The sequence below is a fragment of the Dicentrarchus labrax genome, unplaced genomic scaffold, assembly GCF_905237075.1.
Source record: "Dicentrarchus labrax unplaced genomic scaffold, dlabrax2021, whole genome shotgun sequence".
NCBI classification, from domain to species: Eukaryota; Metazoa; Chordata; class Actinopteri; family Moronidae; genus Dicentrarchus; species Dicentrarchus labrax.
In genome coordinates, this window is record NW_026136714.1 from 20,500,521 (window position 1) to 20,527,720 (window position 27,200).

The window sequence follows — 27,200 nt, forward strand, 5'->3', positions numbered from 1 at the left end:
CTGGGAACATTTATTTAAGGCTAAGTGTGTCAAAAGCTTCTAGTGGGAGTGGATCCATAGCCAACCATTACACTCAATTTACACTTTTACCTCAAACACACTTGTGGGTGTCCTAATAAGTGAGGCGGTCTTCCTTTGCAAGTTCAAAAGAGCGTCAATGAAAATAGACCAATAAAAAATGACTTCATAGACATATAAGAGAAAATGGGAAATGTTGGGTAAACTAAATGATAAACATCTATTTTTACAGAAGCCCAAATACGTCATTAACACTCATGTCATCTAATTAACTTTAAAAAACGAACAACATTTTACTTAGACTGACTGAGCCATTGTCATAACTGAAATATGACAACCCCTCCATCCCCCAACCCACTTTTTGGCAAGTGCAGAAAAAGTGGTCATGGTATGACAAAGACAAAATAACAAACAAACCACCCAAAATGAATTGATGTGAGCCTTGATTTGGGAAGGTTCCACTGCGGATCTGCGGCCACATGAGCAGCTAGTGAGCTCATGGTGGGTTAAAAGCCGGATGGTTCTGCGCTGCTCCATTCCGAGCCAATCTGGGCTGAGCTGAGCTGTGCTGGGTTCTGGGCACACGGGTGGTTTGCTGTGTCTGGCTTCCTATGCCTTCTCTTGTGTTTTTAATAGACAGCCTGGTCGGGGCGGTGCTCGACCGCAGCTAGAACACTGTGCTGCCATTTTGGCGCTTGGCCTCAAAAACGCAGTCCCCACAGCTCTGTCTGCAATTTCAAAATAGTTCAGCCCCATCAACTACTTCCCTACCCCCCAGCAAAGAGGGAAACTGGAGAGAAAAAAACACCGTCTGTCAGTCGTTATTCTTCCAGGGCCCCTGTTGGTCTGTGAGTGTGGAGGAAGCACCTGTCTCGACCCCTTGATCCTCCATTCTTTGTGCAGGTGGAAAGCAAATATCTTTCCCTCCAATGATTTCTTTCTCTCTCTCTCTGTCAGTCACTGATTCTCTTACAGTGTAGGCTCCCTCTGAAAATGACTGTGTCTGATATGTGTGAGACTCCAGACAAAAATTAGCCAATTAGTAAATTTGACAGAGAACTATTTTAAAAGTCTTAAATATTTTCGCATTCAGTGGTTAAACCCGGAGACACTGGGAGAAAGTAAGGGCATGGAATGCAACAAAAAGTCCCAGACCATATTAAACCAACAGGATGTTGTGGGTACAGGGCAAGTTGGCTTCCTGAGCCACGAGGACAACACATTTTGTTTTAAAAGAAGTCCCTGGTGCAGCAGCCCTATAGGCTTTTTGCTTTCCTGGGACATTTTACTGCTGTGCAACAGGTGAGCTGATCTAATTAGCAGTACCATTTGTCTCCCTGGGGCTTAAAAACAAAGCAGGACAACAACAACAACAAAAAAAACTTACCACGGGGTCCACATTCAGCATCTTTTTGTCCCTCTTATTCTTAAACAGAAGGCCGTTAGGATCGTCATAAATCACCTCAAAGTTAGGGCTCGAGTTGGACGTGGACACCTGTGTCTTCCAGTTGTAGTAGCTGTAGAAAAAAGATAACAGTAACTGTTACGTGAAACCATTTTTGAAGCTTGCAGTTAGCAGTTGCACTGGCTGTGCTGCTCAGCCATTTGGTTTGTTTTTGCTGTTTTTGGGCCCACACAGACATATTGTTAAAGAGATTTGAAAACACATGTACTGTATTTCAATGAAAGGATGCAACCCATGGCATTCAAGCATGGTGGGGGAGTGCAGCAGCACGGGTATATTTTTGCTGTTGCATTCTGTCTCCTCTTGCCCTCTGCTGTGATTCACCCACTGTGTGCAGTGCAGTGTGGCTTGGGTTCCTTTGTCTAATCGGGGCCTCATATATTCTGTGTGGATGTAGGACATTTGGAAATACACGGCAAGTCAAAATGCTCAACAGTCACTGAATTTTACTTGAGTTTCAAAAGCATCAAACGTTTTGTTTTAGGTTGGGCTGTGATTGGTCAGTTGTAGTAGTGCAACACAACACAGAAGGAAAAGATAGGACACGGTTCAATGTTCCAGTTGCAAGCAGCAATGCAAGTAAAAGTGGCTGAGCTTCACAACACAAGCATGTTTTTTTGAATTTTAAATGGGAGTCGATAGTTGACATTCGGTCTGCAATGTGTTTCAGCTCAAAATGTTTTCACATAGAATAACAGTGGATACAAATGTTTTGAATGTAATTTCTCTGCTTAAGATTAACAAATATGGTAGTAATATAGTTTGCATGAAAAGACCATTTGGCATTCAGCTTTTTTGGGGAGAACATTTTCCTTTATAGGCTCACACAGCAGGAGGCTTTAAAACAACACGAGCACCATATCGAGGTCATGACTTAGCATGTTTCATGGAGGAAAGAAAACTTCACGGATTACAGAGCGTTACACAGCCATTGTTATCCTATCAATATTCAACAGCAGGTTATAAAAGAACTTTGCTTTGCAGTAAAGGAAGGAAAGCAACCTGCAGAGTAAAGTATTTTTAGTGACAGAGGCAGAAGGTAAAAGTCTGTTTCCAATTTGATTGTGAGGGCGCTGTGTTGGAGTTCGCCAAGCCAGGCATTAAAGTAAAGCTGTGGCTAATAAGCAACTGAAACCAAAGAAAGGGTATAATTCCAAAATAAATGACCGATTAATTTACAGCATCCGATTGGATCCTGCTCTGCTTTTATTTTTTCCGTTATTTTTGATACAGCAGAGCAATACTGTGCAACTTTGTGACAGAGTCAAAGGGTTAAAAATGTTTGGCCCTTTAGGTTAAATTAATACGTTTAGCATGTGCATCAATTTGAGGATGACATTTATGAACCTTTGTTTATCCCTGTCAATTCATTGATCAACTAAAGGCTACTCAAGCAGTTTGCTGGAGGCAACATGTTTGTTGAAGAAAAGAAAAACATCCATAGTTTTTTTTTTGCTAGCCACAAAATTGGCAGATCCTCTTCCTCCTTTGTGATGTGAAATACGAGGCGGGTTGGGAGTTGAAAACATCTCATTAAGGTAGTGTTGAATACTGCATTGTTCCCATGTTAAGTTTGGATTCAGCATAACCTCTCTGCTGAGAGGAGCCAGACACGGAAATGAGAAAACCAAAGAGACTTTGGTAAGAAAATGCAAATTCAATATTAAATTAGGACAGATTGAGCTTTATTACCCCAATCTGTTTTTAATTCATCAGATGAATTCACTCATCTTTATGTACCAAACCACTGTTCTTTTATTGTTATGGAATGTGTTATTCTTCTGTGAAGCACTATGATACCTTGTTTTAAAAAACTGCTACACAAAAACATATTACTATTATTATCACAGCATGACATGTCTGAAATCTTTATCCCTACTGATAATTGCAAGAAATGCATGTTTTTTAACCAACAAAAGCCTGGCACGAGTGAATATTTTTAGTGGTTCTCGTGACTAACTGTTCACATCACTAGTAACACAAATCCACATGTCACACTCTGATGGTTGCTTTAGCGGGCCTCGGCTGCTCCCCAGCAGCAGTTTGGGTTCCAAGAACAAAGTTAGACCTTAGGGAGGAGGCTCAGTGTTAATCTGGGAAGAGGTACGTGATGTTAAGGTTGAACGGGCTGAAGCTGCAGGAGCAAGTTGTAAATATGGGACCATAACATAATGGAGAGGTGCCAGCATGCTGCAGGTTATATTCACTTGCTGTGATGCTTTACCTCGAGCCAGTACATGATGAACAGCAGGTATAAAGTATTAATGACCCAGACTATGTAAAATACATCTCAAAATGTTTACATTTACATTGTGTGACCCCTGCGGTCTTTGAAATATTTCAGCTGTTTGGCTGAAGTCAAGATGTTTTCTTCAGGATCTATTTCAAGAGTAATCTCTCGTGGCACATAAAACCTGTTTGCAAATACCCATTTGCATTTGAGCCATAAAAATATTTTCTGACTGCAACATATCAAGCATGCTTGCTACAAATGACAAGCAAACATATAGTACAAGCAATATAAAAACTTACCCATGTGGCCTTTCCAAAACCCACAGACCCCCACCATGCAATTTTGGGAAATGTAAATACATATTTTTGCAGAATGGTCTGTTTTTGAATAGCTATGAAAAGGGCCAGGTATTCTAGCCAATACTGAGAGCGATTTACTTTACTATTGGTATCCTGGCAACGTGGTTTTCCTGGATTGGTCATTTGTCATATTCCCAAAGACAGTTATTCAGAATAAGGGGAAAGGATCAATCTCCATATCAGCTTCTGGATGCTTGCACCAACATCAACATCTTGACACAAAGACCCAGACCCAGAAAGACAAATGTTGACCAAATTAGAATTAGATCATTTAAATGAGATTGCTAAACAAATAAAATATAATAAAATAAAAATATGAAAATATGTCATTATTACAACTATAGATTAAAATGACTTGGTCACAATGATGTAAAACGCTCTGGACAGAAAAATTATGTGTCACATAGCATTCAACCCTGAATGACTTATATGTTAAGACTTTTGACTTGACTTGGACTTTCTATCAAGCACTTGAGACTTGAGACATTTCTAACTTGCTCTGACAGACTTGGGCATTAATGGACTGTAACTTGATTATTGACTTGGACAATATTATACTATTTTGAGACATGACTTTTTGCAATTGACTTTAATTTGACACTAAATTTGACTAGAACTTGTCTCAGTGATTTCAATTTCAGACTTCACTTAGACCTGACTGATTAAGTGAAATTTGCCTAGGACTTGGATTGACTTCAACTTCAGTCTCGACTTGGACTTAGTCTCCAATGACCTGAGACTTGACTTTGACTTGGCTGAAATGTGTTGCCTTGAATTAAATTGTCTTTATTGTCTTTGACTTGACTTGTGGGTTGTTTTGTATGTACTAGAGTTTGTTTTAGAGCTTTCACACCAGTTTGAAAGAACCAAACAAAACTGACAAATGCAACAATGGATTTAAACCGCATTATACAGGTGTGAAAACATTCTGAAAATGAAATCAATCCCAAAATCAATTCAGTATGATGGTGTGGTAGAGAAACACATAAACTGCGCTGAAAGATTTTATTCATATCGTCTGCTTCTAGCAGGCTCTACTATATTTACTAACAGACAACAAATTTTGGAACACGCCACACTGGATACCATCTGATGTCTCGGATATCTGTCACCCGTCTCCTGCCAGCTTTTGGAATTCTCTTCCTCTCCAGGAAATACATGCACTGGACGCCTCTGAACAGTCCAAGCTCTGTGGGGAAATACACTGATGCATAAAATTATAAGGTATGATAGGACGAGAGGTCTGGCATTTTTTTTTCAAGTTGCCAACAGAGCTGAGTAGAGCAGGTTCAGAATAGACCGCTGCAATGCCCCAATTATGAAATACAAATTGAGGTTTTTCCCTTAAAATTATATTGTCTGAGACTTACTTTCAGATGCATACTTCCTCTCTTTGTAAATTAGATCTGACAGTGTTTCAGTGACTATTTATACCAAAATGCCATACATCAATTAACATTTTTTTGGTCGACCACTTTTATTCCATGGTAAACCGCTTACTGCTAGAGAAATGGGACAGATGTGAGATATTTTAACACTGAACATGAAAAAGACTGACGAAAGTGTGAAAAAAAAATATTTTTGAACCAATGCAGAGAATTTTGTTCATACGTTACTTGGATGTGTTTATTGGACCCACCTCCCTCACTGTCCCATATGAACTGTCACCAGGGCAACTAACTGCACGGTCGGTGTACATTTGGTCACAAAGAAAGCTCCAGCAGCTGGATGGCACCACACCCAGACACATGGACCAGTAAAAGTGTGAGAACCTGGATTTGGTGGAAACAATGACTGTGCTCTCAGCACCGGTTCCTGGTTCCCTATGCATTTACCATGGCTGTTTGACACGTGCACTGTGTCCTTTTCCTTTCCATAGTTACCGTGCTTAGTTCTATTGTTATCTCCAGGCGGTCATTTTCCAGGGTAATGTCAACAGTCTCATTATAGGGCTCAGTGGAGCTGGACTCTCTGTGCTGGATGATATATATCATAAAAGAGCAAATACCTAGCATGTGTATTCGTTCAGCAGTTTTTTCTGTAGTGGCTGAAGAACACAAGTCCAGTAACTGTTTCTGAAGTTAATGTTTCCAGAGTAAATCACAAAAGGCCTCTTCAGTGTTGAGAGGCAGAGTGTAATGGGTTGAATTTATGGTTAAGCCTTCTGGGGGTGTCATGGGTCTTATTCAACGACAAATCACAGATGGGCCGTGACCAGTTGACAACCCCATTAACAAATCCATATCTAGCCACCCACCCACACACACCTTTAGTTTATTTAGTCATTTATGTATTTGCCTTTATAGGTTGTGAAAATTGCATACTATAATAGACAGAGAAATACAACAGAAAATGACCATTATACTTAAATTAGACATCACGCTATTTACTACAAAACTGACAGTTAAACTTGTATTGTGTATTGTTAGACATTAAGCCCAATGCGAGTGCTTTACTGCATGTACTCAATCAATGTGATACCATTTTTCATATTTTAAGATCTTTGCCATGAGGTCTATCCATGCACACACATACTCTCTCTCTCTCACACACACACACACACACACACACACACACACACACACACACACACACACACACACACACACACACACACACACACACACACACACACACGCACACGCACCCACACACAGAGGCCAAAGCCATTACATAATGCGGTGAAACAACGGGGCATTATCCCGTATTCCATTTGACTGGAGCTCAAGAGGCTAATAGCACCTTGGCTGAGGGAGCTCAGGGGTCAACCTCTGTTTGTAAAGAGGGCCTAGAAAAATACATGCGACCAAAAATGTCTTCATTATATTCAAATAATCCTCACTAATGACAACTTTCAGTCTGGTTTAATAACACCTTGACGAGAAAGATTTATGTTCACTGATAAGACTTTGTGTCATTTCACACAGACAGAACAGCCCATCAGACTTGGCAGGAGGTCTCTGATGATCATACTGCAGGTGGAACACTGAGTTAATTCATCAAACAGAGTCCGAACAGCATCAGTGCTAAGAACAAACAGTCCGATTGGATTTAACCCTGAGGATCCCGCCAGTGAAGTATGTGTGCGCCATGTGTGAAGATCAACACACGACATGGAACGTTTCTGGCTTACCAGCAAATATTTATCGAGCTGGCAAAGTCTACTGCAACAGAATATCCCACTGCCCCCCATTAAAGCTCAAAGACACAATGCTTCAGGCCGAGCCGCCAAATCACCTTCAGAGCTGGAACAGTTTCTCTTTTGTATTAAAAGTTAATAAAATAGGACAGCAGTGCAAATATTTTTACAGCAGAAAATGAAGCCAGACACACAGGTGCATTGCAGAGGCTGAGCGTGGAGGCAATATGGTTTTGGCTTTGGAAGAAGCATGCGCTGTGTTCCAACTGAGCAGATCCTTCAAGTTCAATCTTTCTGTCTGTCGCCAAAAACACACAGAGTGGAGCGAGTGTGCAAGAAAACTAAAAAAGGTATGGTATTTCTTACTTCAGATAAAAATCAATGCATTTGTGTAAAGTAATTAAGAGGATATAGAAGAAAATATCCACATGGTGAACTGTTTTTTTCAGAATGAAACTCATAACTTGATGCAAAACACACTGTAACAATTTAAAGAGGAAAAGAATCAATTAGGACAACCATATATGTCAGATGTTGCCCAGCCTCTTAAAAGTCTTTACTAAACACAGGGACTGAAGAGGGAGAGAGACAGAGAGAGGAAGGAGGGGAACAGCCAGAGCGCATAAACAGATGGTCACTTTGCTGGGGAACATTAAATAGACATCAGAGATGCTGTAGGCACATCTGGAGTGGCAGGAAGCTGGGTGCACGGAGCTGCAGATCTGTGGGATAATTAGATGAGGGTCAGGACTTTAGTGTGTGTATGTGTGCGTGTGTGTGTCTTAGTCGGAAGCTCACAGTAAAAAGTGATGGAGACAAAAACGTAATGAAGATTTTGCCTTTAAACAAATGACATTAAATAGTTTAGTTCAATTTACTTAAGGGATTCACCTATAGTTTTAAAGGAGCTAAATAAAGAAGAGAAAAGTAGGTGTGTGTATCTGAAATGTATTGTATCCCAGAGGCAGTTACAGTCCAATAAAGCTACAATTGTGCATATGTTTGTAAGTTTAGCAGATGTTCCTCAATTATCACTTAATATCAGCATTTACAAAAGTTTGTGAAGAGCGGTTTTAGTATTTTTAATATTATTACCTACCTATTGCTTCTATTGTTATGTGTGTGTGTGTTATTAACCGCTTCTTTGATGTAAACTTTCTGATGTAAACTGCTTGATTTACTTTAACCAGGTTTCCCAGGAGGTCAGAAGCTTACAACATATGCCTTTATAAATGATGTTTATATGACCCACCCACCCAGTGTGCCTGCTAAAATAAATCAAGCCCAGCGTTCAGTTGATTTTTGCTCCTTGCTGCTCCTATAGAGTCAAACAAATGCAAAGATCCTAAAAGTGAGAATGTAATATAAAGACTAACATCTCAATTTTTTTGTATAAAGCAGATGACCAAACACAGTCCATTAATGACAAGAGTTACAATTAACAGTGTCAAGAAAGTAGGCTGTAGTTCCTATTTTGCAACTGACATAACATTGAAACAAACTGCATTCTGATATGGTCCTGCTTCCACAATTACACGTATTTTAGGTTGGAACTGAAGGTTGTGGTAGGAAATAATGCACGGATGGAAGACTTTTGAAGCATTTAAAAAATGGAAAAATCTTCTGCACATAATCCTGCGCTGTTAGAAAATGTTGAACTTTAAAAGGGACCTAATTGAAAGATGTCAAAAGGTATTTAGTCCTTGGCATCCAGTATGTGTGTCTCATCATTTTGTAAAGGGCTATCACTCCCATTACACAAAGATGGAAAGTTTCCCACATCATACTGCTGGAGCAGAGACATAATTTAATTTAATTTACATAATTTAATATTGTCTTTAAAACACCTCCAATTCCTTTCTCTTCTACTTGTCATTTCAATTCTCTTACTCTGCTCCTCAGGGAGATACTTGCTACTGGTCGTTTTTTTTTCTTCGAGACACTGCAGACTGTGTACGTGAACCTATCCACCCTTCCTTGCTGGAGGTGGGAGGTGGAGGCCAGAGCTGGCGCTGGTGTCGCTGCTCTGTGTTCTTTGTGGCTGTGGAGGAGGAGGAGGGACAGGATTCAGAGTCCTGCGGTGGGAGGTTTAGTGCACTGAGTGGGCAGCAGCTCCAGCATCTGCTCCCTCTTAGCGGCAACCACACTGGGTGTTATTGTTCCCGACAGAGATGAAAAAAAAGGGAGGGAGTGGGGGGTGGTGGCGGGGTAGGAGGGCAGGAGGATGACAAAGGGTAGAGAGAGAGAGAGAAGGGGAGAGGTAGCAAAGCTTGGAACATGAGGCTAGAAAAGTTCAAAATGAAGACAGTGAGATGTGTAAATCTGACAAAGCAGAGTTTTAATTGGTGAAAAAAGAGACAGAGAGAGGGAGTGTGAAGTCAGATGTCAGATGGAGGGAGGGCAGCGAGACCTGTGTAGGGGGGAAGCCTCATAAAAGCATCATTAGGGAGTAGGCTGTACCTCCAGGCATGCTCGCCCAATGACTCACACCTACAGCTTGTTAGGGCTTCCACTCGCCAGAGAGGAGGCCGAGTTCAAGGCCACGAGCCGGGTTGTGTGTCAGAACACATGGTGAGAAATGGATAAATAAAACAACAAAGCTTTGCATGTCTGACACTTTGGTTTCAAAGAAAGGGAAAACCACTTCCAAAAATAAAACGCAGACTGTCATTCTTGTTGTCCTATAACTGCTGTAGCCAAAACACTTGACAGCAAACTAAATATATCACTCTTAATACTAACATGGATATTTGCTCATAAAGCTGGGGATGATATTCTGAAACTGACACGCATATTGTGCTTTTGTGGTTATTAGTGAAATATGGATGTTTATATGGATATCTTGTGACTATCTTGTGTTGAATGACAGGACTGTGTATCATTATTTAAGAACATCGAGGTATGCTCGGCTGGAACTAAAATTTAACTAATAGTATAGTGAGATTCTTAAGGAGTATTTAGACAGAACGCACAGTGAATTTTAGATGCAGTCGGGTTGAATATAAGGTCAAAGCAAAGCCGTGATGGCCAGGAATTTGGATGGGTGGCACAAATTCAGGTGAATATGCTTTTCCGCCAGTTGAATGTTTCAAAATTGCACTTATCCCAGGGTTTTATGAACCCAAATCCCAAAACTAAAGCTGAATGTAGGGCTGTGCAATATGACGATATAATGTGTATCAACAATAGAAAAACATGTTCTTTCATATTATGCTCTATCATTTATTTCATCATCGCTCATCATGTGGACAGCGGTTTGAGTTCCTTTATACAGCACAGACACAGACAGGAAATTTGCATGAATGCAGCACAAACAAACATGGAGGAGAGCTTACATCTAGATGCTAGCTGTCAGTTTTCAAATGTAAAATGTAATAGAAAATAGGCCTTTCCATGTGGTAATTTTATATAAACTATTTATTCATTGAATTTGCAGAAAATGTGCATTATCTGGATGAAATGCCTTATCTCGGAATATGAAGTTTTGTTCATATCAAACAGCCCTAGCCAAAATGACACATGCACACTCTCCATTGAAATACCCATATAGTTTCCAGAGCTTCTAGTGAGCTACTGTACTTCTTGGTTCAGCTTTGACCTGCATGCACTTACTGTAGTTGCACTGGCCAGCAGTTTTACAATGCCATGAAAAACAATAATGGTAATATCAGGTATGCTATGTATAATTTCCACTTCCAAATACCTGTGGTGACAATACGGTCAAACTGAGGATTTGTTTACAACCTCTGTGATCGTAATGTTGGCCCTAATGGCCTCATGTTTTAAAGAGTGACTCGTGATTTGGCCCTGATTTAAGCTGGAGAGTAAACGCTCAAGCCAACAGGAATGATGGTCAAAACTGAGACAATAAAATCCAGACCATGGAAAAAAGCATTTACCTTTACAATCTGTCCACATTGGGACTTTACAGACCATGTTCTGCCCAGTGTCAGTGAGGTTATATGGGGTGCATGTCATTTGGCTGAACTCTGAAAATAACCATGTATTACACAGTCTCATTCCCACCTTGTCTAGTTGTGTTTGTCCTCAAGAGATTTCTCGCACGTATCTGAAATGTTGGTAATATGTTACTATGCACAAGCATGTGGAATGTGGGAATGGTTTTGGCTCGGGTAATTTGCTGACAGCTCTCTAAGTACACAGCTCTCCTGATAGACAACGAATTATAAAGATGTTACCCGTACCACTGAGGGATACAAGCTAGATTTTAGCTTACACCTGTAAGGTCAGAAGTTTACTTGTGGCTTGGCCTAGAATTGTGTGACTGGCACTGATGCATGTAGTTGTTCAACATATAGTACATGATGTATCTTGGCTAAATATGCCAGATTTAAAGCACCTGAAGACTTGGTATTTAAACTTCAAGCAGAATTTGCAAGAATTTTACCATCTTTCATGTCATTGTTTTGGTTTTACTCCTCAATTTCACAGTTTTGATTCACAATCATCACTTATCAACATTGTTTCCAGCAGCAATACTAAATGTACGAGACATGGTTAGCAACTAGCTGGTTAACATTTAGCAACTAAGGAGCCAGATATTTCCCTCAACATTTGGTATGAATTGCTTCATCAGAATTTATTAACACTGGCGTTTTTTGGGAAAACCACCCAACAACTGCCATACTAACTATGCATGAAAACACATGGAAACACCTGACTAGTGCTACAACTGACAATTACCCTCATTATCAATTTGGACCCTAATTTTAAAGGTGCTTCTTTTGTTCAACCAACGATCAAAAACCCAAAGATACAACATTTATTTTGGCATAAATAATTTCCAAAAGAATTCTACTTCAAATCACAGACAAAAACACAAATTCATCCCTAATCTGAAATCACTACCACGGCACATAATAGTTTGTTCTTATAAGACCAATAGATCATGAGTTAATTTCATAAATATGTTTTCAGGGCTAAAAATAAATCAGTCAATTAGCTAGTCTATTTATCTATCAGTGTATCTAATGTATCTAAGGCCATAAAATATATTATATGTATCTGTGATGACAGATTTAAAGCACATTAAAAGAAGATCACAATCTCATGGTTTAAGTCTGCTTTAATCCTGACTCTAATCATGTCTGTCTTGTTCAGACAGGTTCAGCACTTTGGCAGCTCTACTCAGCTTTGCTTTAGAAGTGCATATTTATTCCACATCTATGCTGAGGCCACAAGGGCTGGTGCTGTACATACTAAATATACTGGCCCTTTGCACAGCTCCTTCCAAGCCTATATTGGTCTCTCACGTCAACCTGAGTCTTTAATCCTGGATAATAAGATTTCCTTACCCTTCAAATCTTGTCAAATCCCACTCGAGTCAAGCCCTCCCCAACCAACGTGGACATGTTACAATGGAAGGAGACTTACCATAAATCCAAGCGTCCTGGCATGAGCCTCTTCTTTCCATTGAAATATGGTTCAAAATCTTGGGTCTTGAGTCTGTGGGCGTAGTCTATGTAGCCAGATACTTCCTGTCCAAGAGTATTATGATCCCTTATGAAAATGACCGACTGTTAAAAGAAAGAAAAAGAAGGAAACCCTCTGTGTAAATAATCATGGCCATCAAGCCTCTCCTGAGTGAAAGCCAGGAAGGCCAAAGTCACTTGTTAGAAGTGGACAGATAGAGGGGATCTGTTACAAATCCTCCCACTTTGAAATACAAAAGCTCACGTTATGCTTTGAATCAGGTCCAAGTCAAAAACGACTTCAACTAATGTCGTCCTGCGATGGCCCGAGCTCACTGAGGTGGGCTGTCTAAAGAATATCCTGCTCAGATAAGTGCGTGGGACTCGAGCTGAATCCTTCGACTTATAGTAACTAGAGTCTCAGTTCCGTTCCAACACACCTACAGTCCGGGCAAAAATGTAGCTTGAAATGACAATGAAATGTGGAGTCTTGACTTAAAGCTTAATGCTGTACGTTGTGTGTAGAATTAAGGAGATTTTGGGTGATAACAATAAGGGGGGAAGTCAAGGAAAGACCAAAAAGGGCCCTAAAGAGGCGCTTTAAAAAGGTGAGAAATAATTTAGTGTAGAGTTATAGAGGAAAAATATATAGGGCATCGCTTTGACAGTTACTAAACGTAATCTAAACTCTAGCCCTATCACAAAGCTGATTGCAGCAGTTTATTGTATTTATTGTAAAGCTCCATTACACAGATAGCACCTTCTGTAAACAACATCTATTGCATGTCTGTCCATACTGGAAGAGGGATGTTGCTTATCTTGAGGTTTCTCTCTTTTTGTTAAGAATAGAGGATGATTTTGCCAATCAATTTGATTGAATTATTATGAGATATTTCATAATTATTCAATTTAATAAGGTAGAGATTTTAGGTTTGTCTTAATGAACACTATTTCCCACAAGCTTAAGAAAAATGTAACTGTTAGCAGTTTCACAGATAATTCAGCTGCCCTGGTTTAGCTGTAACAATAGCGGTCTCACTGCTTTAATACTTTAATAACACCACATGAAAATGGCAAACTTCTCTGATGTGGAGGTCTTTGGACCATATCTGGCATTGACCCATATCTATTTTTTCTTGAAAGAAACCCCGTTCCAAAAGGGACCAGTAGACAGTCAGCCTGGTCCAATGTGGATCAGAGGATAATTAGACCCAATCCAAAATGGGGTCCACCTGAACAGAGCCAAACAGCAAGAAAACACCATCACTGACTGCAGCATGATGCTTCACCAATTAACCAACAGCTATACATGTCATTTTTCAACACTTGACAGTTCACAACACAAATAAAACAAAAAAAACAAATATTTATCCTGCAATGATTATAATGCACCATATGATCAGACAGATTATTTTGCCGACTATTGAAAACCGAGACCCAGGTTATCTTGATGAATTCAACTTTATTGGCAAATGCTCAGTTTGAAACCGGCTTGGGGAACTTCCATTGCATCCTCTCTCTCTCTCTCTCTCTCTCTCTCTCTCTCTCTCTCTCTCTCTCTCTCTCTCTCTCTCTCTCTCTCTCTCTCTCTCTCTCTCTCTCTCTCTCATAAATGAATAAAATGCCCAAAACATTTATTAAAAAAGAAAAACTACTGGATGTGAGGGCAACACAATGGCTTCCTATAACCCAAACACTGATTTCTGATTAAAACTCAATGAGTAAGAACAAAAAAGACTTGGATTCTCCAACACAAACAGAAAACATACATCTAAAGACAGTTTTCCAGCTGCTCATCAGAGACCAGGCCTTTGAAGTGAGCTTGAACCAGACATAACCAGGAAAAAAAAGGATGACAAATGGTTTTGTCACCGGATTCACACAAAGCAACAGAAAGGCAAGTTGTCCAAATCCCCTCAGGTGACAGCAGAACATGAAATGATCTTTTCATGTCGATTTGATGGTTTAGATAACACATGATGACAATGGATGGGAAGAACTCCAAACAGAAGACACACTCAGGTGTGAAGAGGTTGTTTTGTCTGCCTTCACATAGATAAAACGAAGCTTTTCTTTCTTTCTTTGCTGCCTTGTCTTGAGAAAAAGAGGATTCTTTTTGTGTCTGACTTGTCTTGTTTACTCCGAGCATGAATGAGTCCCACTTGTCGACCTACAGTAACACAGTAAGTGGATCCAAGCAACATACCTCAGCTAGTGATATCACATTTGTATGACTGTCAGGACATGGGCCATCTGTGGATCCTTTTACTAAAAAGGCGTGAGATAACTAGCGCTCCAGAGCTCAGAAGAAAAGAGGGCTCCTTTCTCTCTGTCTCTCAAACGTTTAAAACAGATGCTATCAGGTTCACAGCTGGCTGGAGGCCTGGGCCAGATACCCTATCTACTGGCTTCTGTCCTCCTGCAGCCAGCCTTGAAAAGACATCATCAGGTGGACCCGGCAAAGGCAAAGGAGGCGAGTAATGTTTATGCAGCGGCGCTAAAAATATCAAATTAGGGGAGATATGTAAATCAATGAAGTCAGTTTGCCAAATGAGCCAATACAGCAGTATTCGATACAGGGCTTCGATAAAGTCTTTGGTCCTGGGCTGCTTTCAGATTTTATATCAACCAGCTAAGTAAGCTAATTATATAAAGATACAACAATATTTTGTTGTGCTCTAAAACTTTTCTGCTGCCATCCTGATTATCCCTGCACACATTTGTACTGAAATATGTAGCTGCTGTGAATCATGAAAAAGGGTATTTAGCAGTATTTATTTAGAAGAATAAATAAAAATCTATTAAAGTCAGATTATAAAGACAAGAATAGAACCACTTTAGTTCACTTTATTGTCACATACACAGTACAATATATATTGACTATACTACTAGTAACAGTGGCTAGCTACTGTACAGTGCCAGGTTAAGGTGATATATAAATAGTATATATAATAAGTATGCAACATGTTATGGATCATTTTTATTTATTATATTCATTGTTATGGCCATCATTTCTACCAGTTATGATGACACTAAACTAACAGCCCAAAGTAATGACTTAGATCTGGGAATACAGCGACATCGCTATAATGTATGGTGGGGAAATGAATCTGATTCTGATGTAAATTGTTTGGAAATTTAATTGCAAGTTTTTATATATAACTGACAGAAATTGCAAACGAAATATCTGACAAATCATTTCTTCATCACACTGCTGGAAAAATCATACAAATCCACTGTTTCCATAAAGTAGATCTGCTTCCTCCAAACGCTCTGCTAAGCCCCGCCCACCAAATCCACAAGTTCGCAGCAGAAGTCGGTTGCCCTATGAAAACAGCCAATAGAAACTCCTTCTCTCTGAAATTACCCGTGATTGGTCAAAGTCTAGATTTTCTAAAGCAAAAAATTAGACTTAAGTTGCATTAAACCAAAATGATGTGTTAACCATGCCACCATCAAGTTTTCACCTCTTTTTCTCTTTTCAGTTTTTGGAAGAAACAAAAATGAAAACAATAAGCCTTATTCATGAGTAACACAGCACAAAAGAGTGCTGGAAAACAGCCTAAACAGAAGTACATGATTACATTTGGTTTCACTAACTTGCCTCTGACAGGTAAGCCTAAGATCATTTCACTTGATGGAGTCAGACTTGCTCATTTGCTGCAAACAACCAATATGACTCAATGCTGGAGGGAGCCGGGGGACCTCCACCTTACACCATGGAAAACAAGTGGAGGCCTTACGTCACCTGCCAGCCATTACCAAGAACAGGTGCTGTGACCTCACAGGGCAGCAAGTGAGAGGCCCCGCTTTATGGCAAACATCGGTCTGGTTAGTGCCTGAGAAGCTGAGTGTTGCACAGGTCCCAGGTAGAGATTCTGGCTCTTTGTGATACTCAATATTCAGTTTGCTCCTCTTTGAAACTCTTTTTTTCTTGTCTTCGCAGTTGAAGTTTCAGCTGTCTGGAAGGAAAACACCAGTGACCTTAAGATGAGGCTTACATACACAGGTGAACAGTAGACCAGGAGTTTCCTTTAAATCCCTGATCCACGCAGTTAATAAACACAACAAAGCATCTCAAATCCTCATGGGTACCCCACCCTCAAAAAATCCACTATGAACATGTTTATGCGCCCAGAAACAAACTGTGAAACTTGAACAGCGTTGACAATAATAATTATTGTGGTCTGTGGAAACTGTGGAGGGATCCCCCCTCCTCTTGACAATAAGTAAAACCTACACAGATGTGAATTACTCCACAGACCTTTGGCTAATCTTTCAAAGCCCTGCGGCTGAAAGAGAAGGATTTACAAATTCAAGTCAAACAGAAGCTGACAGCAGGCTGACACGTACTGTGCCCTTCCTTTGTGCTTTGACAATGTCCTACAGGTGGGGACACAATGGCTGGACCACCTGACATCCTGTGGCATGAGGAGTGTATGTCTGAATGCTTGTGTCACTGTAGGTGTTTGTTTGTGTGCTGTGTATGACAAAGAAAGAGTGTGACATGGTTAAAGAGAGATAACTAGAGCGACATAGCTAGCAGGGCAGGGTACTGAATCTTTATACTATTTTGGTAACATGTCAAGTATCAAAAGCTGAAGTCGAATGTCTGGTCAGATTGGTGATCTTGTTTATTCTTTTATCCAAAAGTTACTAATTCAAGTCTTAGACCATTTTAAGTTCTCTTCCAGTTCCCCATGGTTAGATAATATTGAAAATTTGATAACTCTTGTGTTTCTTGTTTTAAAAGGGTTCTGTAGAAAAATATATTATAAAGGTAAGGAAAATATTAGAAACGTTTTGGTACTGAAAATTGGGTATCATTTTGGCCCTAGTATCAAACGATAATCAACCCTTAAAGCGTCTTCAAGGTTGGCTAAAAGATGGGCTGTAACGGTTCATTATTTTCAGTATTGCAGTATTTAGTATATAAAATGTCAACCAACAGTCCAAAGCCAAAAGATATACAGTTTACAAATCTGTAAACTGTTTGACAGTGTTTGACATTTTTGCGTAATTAATGATGTAACAATTGACTGACAATCAATCAGCATGAGCCACAAGTCGAAAACTTAAAAACCTTGTTAATATTACAAAAATAATAATAAAGTATTATTTTCATTATCAAAGAAAAGCCCAAAGTGACATCTTTAAATGACTTGTTTTGTCTGAACTAAAACCCAAAGTTATATAAATATAAACCTCTCATCTGAAAAGCTGGAACTAGCCAATGTTTGGCATTTCTGACGATCAATTAATTGAGTTGTTTGAGTATTTCATTTTGTGGAAGTTACCTGAAAGGGGACTGCAGATAAAAACAATCTCAAAGCTGAGTCTGATATAACACGTGACATGGCAGCAGTATATTCAGTACTATACATATAACACAGATAAAAGCAGTGTCCATCCGTCACATATTACGGAGTGAGAAAGTGAAGTTGAAGCAGTAGAAAAGGCGCTCTGTCTTGAGTTTATTACAGAATAGTTGAAGCTGGTTTGGCTCACTTATGTGTGTTTTAAGTTTTTGTCACCAGGTCAGTGAGACTGACCTGTGTGCAACACTGACTGCTTTTAGTTTACCTACCCCTACCCCCACACACACCCACACACCACCAACCTGTCGACCGCCCCCCACGGCCCCTCCTCCCCTCATTCTCCAACCAACCTCTGCCCACCCCAAACCCCCCAGTCCCTGGGAACAATCCTGCAGTGTCAGGGAGCTGTGCAGGTGTCTTGCGGTGTCAGCTGCCATACTGTTTATTATTGGTGGGCTGCGCTTTAGGAGGAATCCCGGGCCATCACTAACAACTGTGTAAATTTGTTGGGGTAAGGAAAACATGGCCTGTACTACAGGAATGTGTTTAGGTGGGAGCCCTCTCTCTGACAGGCTTTGCCATTGTCCCCTTTCTGGATATCCTTTGAGGAGTGTGTGTGCTTGTTTGTTTATTCAGATCCCCATTAGCTACTGTTAGAAAACAACAGTAGCTGCTCCTCCTAGGTTCCACATAATGTACTTACTTAAAAAAAAAAAAGACAAAAAACAAATGACATATAACATCTGACATGCGTAAGACACAACAACACTAATGACAAACAATAATTCAAAACCTGTCGAAAACAATAAATAGCTCTACATAATCAAACCACGTCTTAGAGTTAAAGTAATCAATAAAGCTACACACATCCTGTGATCACAAATAAATCAAGATGGATCACTCTCTTCATCCATATCACATCTTTAGGAGCAAAACCAGAACTATGTTTAACTACTCCATTTCTTATGCAAATAAATACACTGCCTGTAACATAATGATGTCAGTTCAACAGGAAAGGTAGGTTTCTATAATGTTGATCTATAATTACGTTATGATAATTTTTTCTATAAACAAAATAAGGTGTAATTCACCCTGTTCTCCTTGTTCTATATGAGCAGTGTCTCTAACCAGTTTAAATTACTTTGTGTTGTATTGGACCCTATTACTCATCAATAATCTAACTGTGATCACATTAATGCAATACTGTGGTGTCAGATTTATGTCATATGTATCAAGTGTGATAAAACACGCAGATGAGCAAATTACATTATTTCACATGCACAGATATTAACTGCCACTCACACAATATAAGTCCATGTGCATAAATTCAACAACTGAGAGTTGTCCAGGCAGCTGCAAGCGAGAAACAAACCATAGGGACAGGCAAAGAATGGCACCTGTGTGTATACACATAAACAGCAAGCACACAAAACAGCCACCACGCACAAGAGACTTTCTGCTTGGCGAGTGTTGGAGAGCTTACACACTCTCACATTACTCTACTGTCAAAGTTTAATTCTGCTGGTGCAGATCAACCTGACTTTTGACAGTTTGGGGGCGGAATCCAAGGGAGGCACTGGCCCTCTTATGATGGACCTCCTTGTACCTTGATTGACAGCTTATGTTAAAAAACACTTTTAAAAGAACTTTATTTATAACACAGAAGATAAGTAGCCTACAGTGACAAACTCAATGCTGTACAATTCAAGTAAGGTTTCCTGATGTTTTCAATTTATACATAGGGTACATCAATTACTTACAATAAGTAATAATAAAATAGTTATTGTTGAAAAGAAGTAGAGTAGACTAGTAGACAAGTTGAGCCTTTAAAATTATAATTTAATATAAATAAGGACTGAGATTAACCAGGTCCCTTACCACCCCCCATATTAATGTATAATATATGTATATATATATATATATATATATATATATATATATATATTATTATTATTATTATTATTATGTGTTATATCATTACAAAAACATGTAATTGAATACCAAATAACAGGTGTGATTTTGATGTATCTTTACCATTTATTTCCCATGGAGACATACAAATAAAATAAAAAAAGAACATAGGTTGTTAAAAATGCATAGGCTAGAAATTTGACATTAAACCCTAAATTAAACAGCATACAATAAACATTATTATTAACTGTTCCAATAGAAAACAAGTGCTGCATGGAGGACCTGGCTGAATTCCTGATCAACTACTGTAGATATATCGTTGAGAAAGTAAGAAGAATCAGCCTGATCATTTCCCTGAGAGTGGGTAAGGCTGGGCATATCTGACCCACACACTGACCCAGCCAGAGGTGCAGAAATTAGCCTGGGCCACTGGGCTCATTGTCGTCTTAGAAAGTCGACAAGAAGTGCCTGGATATTGGGCTTGCATTCTGCCACGTCTGCCTGGAATGGCTGCACCACCCAGACAGCAACCTCGAGGTTCAAGAGGTCCTTATTTTCATGTCGGCCCTAACCATCCTTAGGTGGTCACATATTATGCAGCATGTAACCTTTTGGCGTTAAATATGACAGAATTAATTTAGCAGATTTTCTGACTTGATTTTTTGCTTATTCAGGGAACATAAACTGGTGAATGTCCGATGTTTTGGGATTTCCTTACTAACAGACTTCATTAAGTTGTGATATGAAATATAACGTGAGAAATGACTGCTGTAATGTGAGTCCTTTTTGGCTACTCTAAACACCAGTAGCGTAACAGCACAAAGAGATGCGCACAAAGCGACTGACGAGTCATAAGGTGACCAGTGCCTCCCTTGGTTTCAGAAAAAGTGTCAAAAATCATGTTGATGCTTTGCTACTCGTCTGCAGGTGCCTGTACAACTCTCTGTTGTTGAATTTGTGAGCAAGGACTTCTAATGAGCAAGGGCAGTTAATATCTGTGTGTGACTCCCTCTGACTGGTACTTGGCTCTGAACATAAATTGCTACTTCTCCTCCATTTCTATTTTTATCTTGTCTGTCAATATTATACCATGCTATATTCAGTAGAGAACTATCTATTGCTGAGTCTAAATGCAGTTCCCATATTGCCAGCATATTGTAAGTATATAAAATATCCTGTATTTAGTTCCTCAGACTAAAAATATTGAAGTGAGTTATTCTTAACCCCAGTTTTGGAGATGTAGGATTCCCTAATATCCACAGGTTTTCCTTTACCGACGTGTGGAGCTTTGATGCGTGTTGAGTGTGTGTTGATGTGTGAGTGTGTCTCCCAAAGATTTTGGGGAGAGGTTCAGGAGTAGGAAGAAGATGATTGCTTATTTGACTCAGAAGTGACTTCACAAAGCCGGGTTGTGTAATACAGGCGAAGGTAGGAACCATATGTCCTGAGGTGTGTAGCGTCCATGGGGATCTACCCGAATTACACATCCTGCAGGATATGTAATCCAGAGCCAGAGCTTACTTACTGAAGAGTTTGTATGCAACAAAGCAGGTCAATGCAGTCACTAACCCACATTAGCCAGCACTAACTGCTCTGACTTAAAGGAAACACTGAGAAAATAAAATTATTATTAAAGGTGTAATCAAGCCCATTGTTTTCCCATTGTTCCAGGAATGCATTATTCATAAAACTAATGATTTTGTGGGAGTAATGCCAGTAATGCATACCTTTCAAGAACAAGTTGTCACCCACCTTTAAAACAAACATAGACCGAGCTCTCTACATCAAAGAGAGAGCACAGACAAAGAATTGTATTTAAACTAGTATCCATCAATATGACTTTGGCAATTTAACATTACTTTCCTCAAACTGCCATCAAGTCACCTACAAGAGTGGAACTCACAAACACAGATGTAAAAACAGAAAATTTGCCTCTAATATTCAAGCCGGAGTATGGATTAATGCATCACAAAATCTGCAGCATTTCATTTTGATTGCAAGCTTTATTGGGCTGTTCAATATAAACAACATGTTGACCTTTTTTAAATGTCTCTCTGTGTGCTAACATGTGATAACTAACCTTCAGAGTATTACCCAATTCCAACTTCGCAAACATAGCCGGACTGATACTGGATTTTTGCCTATATCATAAGGGATTCAACAATTCAGTTATATATTCACAAATATTCTTTTACATAAAAACAGAAAATTAAACTTGTTAGTAGTCTCTGGTGGACAAACTATGAAATGAAGACACCTTTTCTAAATTACCTTAAACATTTCTTTAGTGAGTCTAGCAGCCCTAATTACAACCAGCACTTCAACACTGCTGATCAATGCACAAAAAAAGGACATTTTTGGAGAGACATTAAGTAATGGGGCTACACAGATCACACATACAAACACACCTATTGTATGCACTCACTCTTCGTAAAATGTTTTGGAGTGTGCCTTTTAGATAGAGCAGGGTTGTGACTTGTTTGTACAGTGCTGTGAGTCACCATAATCTGTTGGAGCACCCTTTGACATACCCTCTCATCACAACCCTCCACATGGGCTGCTGATAGACAACAGCCTCCCTTCCTAGACTTCCCTACACTCTCTCCTGGCAAATGCTGCTGCTTTTCCATCCACTAAAAAGCCTAAAGTTTAATTTTAAAACAAGTCTATATCTACAGAAAATAAATAAACAACATGGCTTTGATTGTTTCCATGCTGGAAAGAGATGAACCCATTTCAGCTTTGCCCCACAGATTCAGCGGTCACTATGACTTCAAATATTTAAGTGTTTTACAATGCAAACGGTATTTTAAACCTTGTCGTTTCTGTTACTGTGCCATTATGTTACTGAGATACCTCACTGTCGAAAATAATTTCTAAAGCTTTTTGTTGTAATTGTTAAAACACGCCTTATTGTGTGTGCATGCAATAAGGATGGAAATAATCAAAAGACATTTCTTTTCCTTTCGTTTATAATTACAGGGTGTGTCACTAGACAGATGTCTTGGCACCGGATACAAAAATGCACAAGTTTACTGTTCAAAAGGACTTCTTGCCCTACACTGTGGTTTAATGTTATATCTGTATTCTCTTAAAGCCCTGCACAAAGGCTGGTAAGGCCACACAAAACAGTGCAAAGAACCCTTTTTCTTGCGTCATTGCATCAGAGGATTTTCTCTTTTTGTTAAATTATTTTTCCTTTGTTTCCTTTCTTCCTTAGATCACCTCCGGTCATTCCTTCTCAAATATTTGTGTAAAAGATCTGCAACAACAATCAATTAAGTTATTGTCAGTTTTTTTATATACAATGTGAGAGGTTTTTGTTATTAATTTCTCCAAGTTGGAAAATTCTGGGAAGTTGAAGTATGCAAAGGACAGAATTCCAGACAGTGCTTAGATGATATGTGGCATGAAGCTCAGCAAGGCAATAATAATCATAAATAATAATGCAACATCCAATATTATTATGTTTGGCTGAATTCCTAAATTTTGGGTGATGCATGGAAAATAAGGGCACGAGAATATGGAAATGTTTGGCTGTTGTTTGGAAGTCAGTTTAGCAAAAAGGCAGATTTGTGCATTTGTTTATCCCAAGTGCTCTCCATCTGCATCCATAAACAGACTGCATGGGTGTTTGTGCAAGAGACGAAATAAATAAATCCAGAAGCAGGTGTCCTCCTATTGGGCTTTCTAAACACCCAATGGTGGACAGCTACGCCCAGTGAGGTTAGCCATGAGGGCAGAACAACTGTGGCCAGATACCAAAGGGGAAGCGGCTTGGTCAATCAGTAAGGAAGGCAAGGCAGCTAGCTCAACCCTCGGCTGCGTTGGCCTCTGTCTTTTTGGAGAACTCGCCAGTAAAGCCATCACCACAAAATAAGTGGCTTGAACCCACACACTTCAAATTACAGGGCACTCGGAATCAGAAAATACTATCCTGCTTTTCGCAATTGGTGTTTTAGAAATTCTATTAAAACCTCCCTAGTTTGGCCCACGGTGCAGCTTTGCTGTTTTTCTCCGACTGCATTGGTTCGCGTCGGCTGGAGTGTGTATTGTGTTCTGTTTGGAGAATTTTCATTGTCTTCACCACCGCTGCATTGCAACAATGGGCCGGCATACTGCAGAGTAACCATGGCTCCATGAAAACATTGTAGTTTGACAGAAAAAGCAGCAGCATGGTTTCTAATCTGGAAGTTATAGTTGTCTTTGGAAGACGTGCTGGACGTGCCTATTAAACTCGAGAGCTCACTGGAAAAGTGTAACATAATCACACTATGCTCTTACTGTAGTAGTGCCAAAGCAACTTCCTGCTGAAGCATAACGCGGCGATGGGAACATGAAAACATGACCTGGACCTGTTCCTAAACATTTCAATTAGCTTAACAGCAACTCCGTCTTTGCACAACCAATTTTAATGTGGATTTTTGTCAAAAGGAGTCTAAACAAAACTCAAATAGTCCTTGCATGATTTGTAACTCTCACATAGGAGACAGAAAAGCAGAAGGAAAGCCTATGTGCAATAAATGCAGACCCGTTACGACAGAACCAGCAGGGTGCCTTTGCAAGTTTGCATTGGTAGACCATCTGCTGTGCAGGTCAAGTAGTTCAGTTTTTAAAAAGGCATTTTTTCCAGATCTGTTTACTTCTACTACCACAACAACAAACTTAAGATATACAATACTCACTGGTCAATTAACACACAAAAAGACAAAGCAAACAGTAAACTAATGGCATCAATCTAAAGTATGCAACCTGTTTAACAAGAGAGTTAAAGGTTTGAAAATCCTTGGCAGGTGGCAGACATTTTCCTGCTCCCCACAACTGCAGCTGATAAAGGCCTTCCCAATATGGAAAATAAGCTGTCAGCCTGACAGGTGGCATCACTTACAGCGCTTGGTGCAGAGCCCTGTAACAGAAAAGGGGTAAAGTTTCTGCTCCCTGGAAGAGAAAAAAATACTGCCCCTACAGTAAATTAGTCGCATGCCTGAATTCAGTGAGGAATTATGGGTTGAGAATAGCAGGCGGGTCTGGCACATGTGGTCAAAACACAAATCAGTCAAATGCCATCTCAGCTACAGATTTCAGACACCAAAGTGACCAAGCAAGGCATATCTTTTCCCTTCCCTCCACTCCTACAATCATTTTCCACATTCCACTGGCTTTTAAATTACCAGTGGGAAGAAGAATACAAGTTTAGCCTAAAATATATGTGAAAGCAGTGCAACAGAGTTGCTTGTCTACTGGTGAGTTTGCAAAAGCCTGTCTAAAAAAAAATAAAAACCGGGATTATGGTATCATTAACTTGTGGGCAATTTAATCCCTTCTGTTGCATTTCCTGTCCTGTTTAGGGACCAAGTTTTTTATTTTAATGTCTGAACAGGCACATTGCAGCAGCTGTCCACATGTCATGGCTCTTTGGAAATATCACTAAGATTTGTGTGTTTAAAATGATACTGCAAGATGAATATATAAAGAACCTACTCTGAGGTTTCCTAGCTCAAAATACCATGTGTCAAATAGATATGTTATGCCATTTTTCCTGTCATCTATGTCACATTAGTGCATACAAGTTCTGCTTCAAAAATAATCTAACCAGAATCTAACAGCACATTGCAAGAAAAAAACAAAATCTGGATTTGATGTCTTTACAGTTCAGACAATAAGACATGAAGAATAACATAAGTGCAGGTAGATTTTTTTTATAATTATGAACAGCAGCACCATGGCTTACTGGATGTCACAGCCCATGTGTCTGAGTGAGTTTTTGACTGTCAATACTGCATGAAGATATGTTCCCACACCAACTATTTATAGAAGGTTTAACTGTGCAGAACAATACACTGTAACATCAAATTATTGTTTCTATTTAGGCTCCTGAAGCTATTTTCACTTCTATATTAGACAAAGTTTCAATCTTGGCTGCCAACATTAATCAACAATAAACTCTTTTAGATTCTATTAAATCTTTAGATTCTGTTCATCATCTTGTGACCTTGTTGCCGTCTTATCTTCCTCCATTTCAGTTCAGGCCTCGATACTGACACCACATATCCTTTATATGAGCACTTTCTGTCATCTGGGTTTTTATCAGGAAAACACAATTAACACTCCAAATATAAATAGGTAAAATATGACAACGGGTCTGTCTGCCTTGGCAACCAAAGCTAATGACCTTATCAACACACCAAAGATTAATGCCAAGCATTGGCTGTCGTTGTTGGCAGAAAAATCTACAAGGACAATGAAAATGACATACAGTATCCAGAGAAAGGTGAACTGAACTCAACAACGATTGCAATAAAGTCTTCCAAAAAGGTACCGCCAGCAGTCAGAAAAATCACATTCCTGGTTGCTTATTTCTTACCTACCTCCTGCAATGTGGTTTTACAGTGACGTTTGAGGTTATGTTTTACGTCATGGCACACGATTCACATTAACTATAACAGGTTCATGCATGTATGATGAATTCAGTTCATTTTCCCATACACACCAGTGTTACAATTTATTTATATCAAAATGTTAACAAAAGTGAAAAATAATCTATGTATCAGTCCTGTGATTTATTCCAACCTGCTCCAAAATGTAATGACTTCTTCCGTTTACCATGCTACACCCTTCCACCAAGTTTCAAGAATAACGGGTCAGACAGACAAACACGGCGGAAATAGAGATGTACATTGAATGAGTGAACCCTTGTCATGAACCCTTGATATGCAGTTAACTTTCAATCCATGTTCTCTATCTTTATTATTGAGTCTAAATGATCTCTTCTTCTCTTGTCTTGTTTAGGAGCATAATGGGACAAGTGGAGCTCTAAGTACATGAAAATTATATTTTCTTGACTGAAATTAGTAGTATTCATCATGAACACATAACTAAACAGTAAAGTGCTTACACACCGAGATCTGCTTGTGCAGGTGCGTGAAACTGGTAACAGTTTGTGTGATTTGTAAAGCAAGCATTTATCAAGATCTGAGTCCCTGGGAATTTGTTCTAAATGCCTGACATAAATGTCTTGAGGTTTTCTTGCCTTTGTTTTTCAGTGGGGAGCTGCTCAGAATCTAAGCTACTGTGTTTTCTTGAGGGAACAAAGGCAAGACCTTGAGGTAACCGTAGCTGTGTTCAGGATTTCATTTCTCTTACATCTGTGTAAAAAAGGGGGCACGCAAACAAATGTAACCATCTGTGGTAGATGCCATATCATCTGTAACAACTGATTCAACACTGTGGAAGAACAAGGTTGTTTTTACTGAAACAGATATGCTACAAGAATAACGCAATCCGGTAAGACAGTCAATCATCACTTTACTTGTCAAGTTTTTTTA

At 39.4% G+C, this 27,200-nt stretch overlaps 1 protein-coding gene across 1 annotated transcript in view; it reads right to left on the reverse strand.

Annotated features, from left to right (window-relative positions):
• The window catches only part of cfap299 (cilia and flagella associated protein 299), a 73,731-nt gene that overhangs the window by 4,417 nt on the left and 42,114 nt on the right, over nt 1-27,200 (reverse strand). Inside the window, exons 4-5 of the mRNA XM_051422895.1 lie at nt 12,609-12,751; nt 1,406-1,535 (exon numbers count right to left, since the gene is read on the reverse strand). Coding sequence (XP_051278855.1) covers nt 1,406-1,535; nt 12,609-12,751 — 273 coding nt within the window. The remainder of the gene's footprint in view (nt 1-1,405; nt 1,536-12,608; nt 12,752-27,200) is intronic.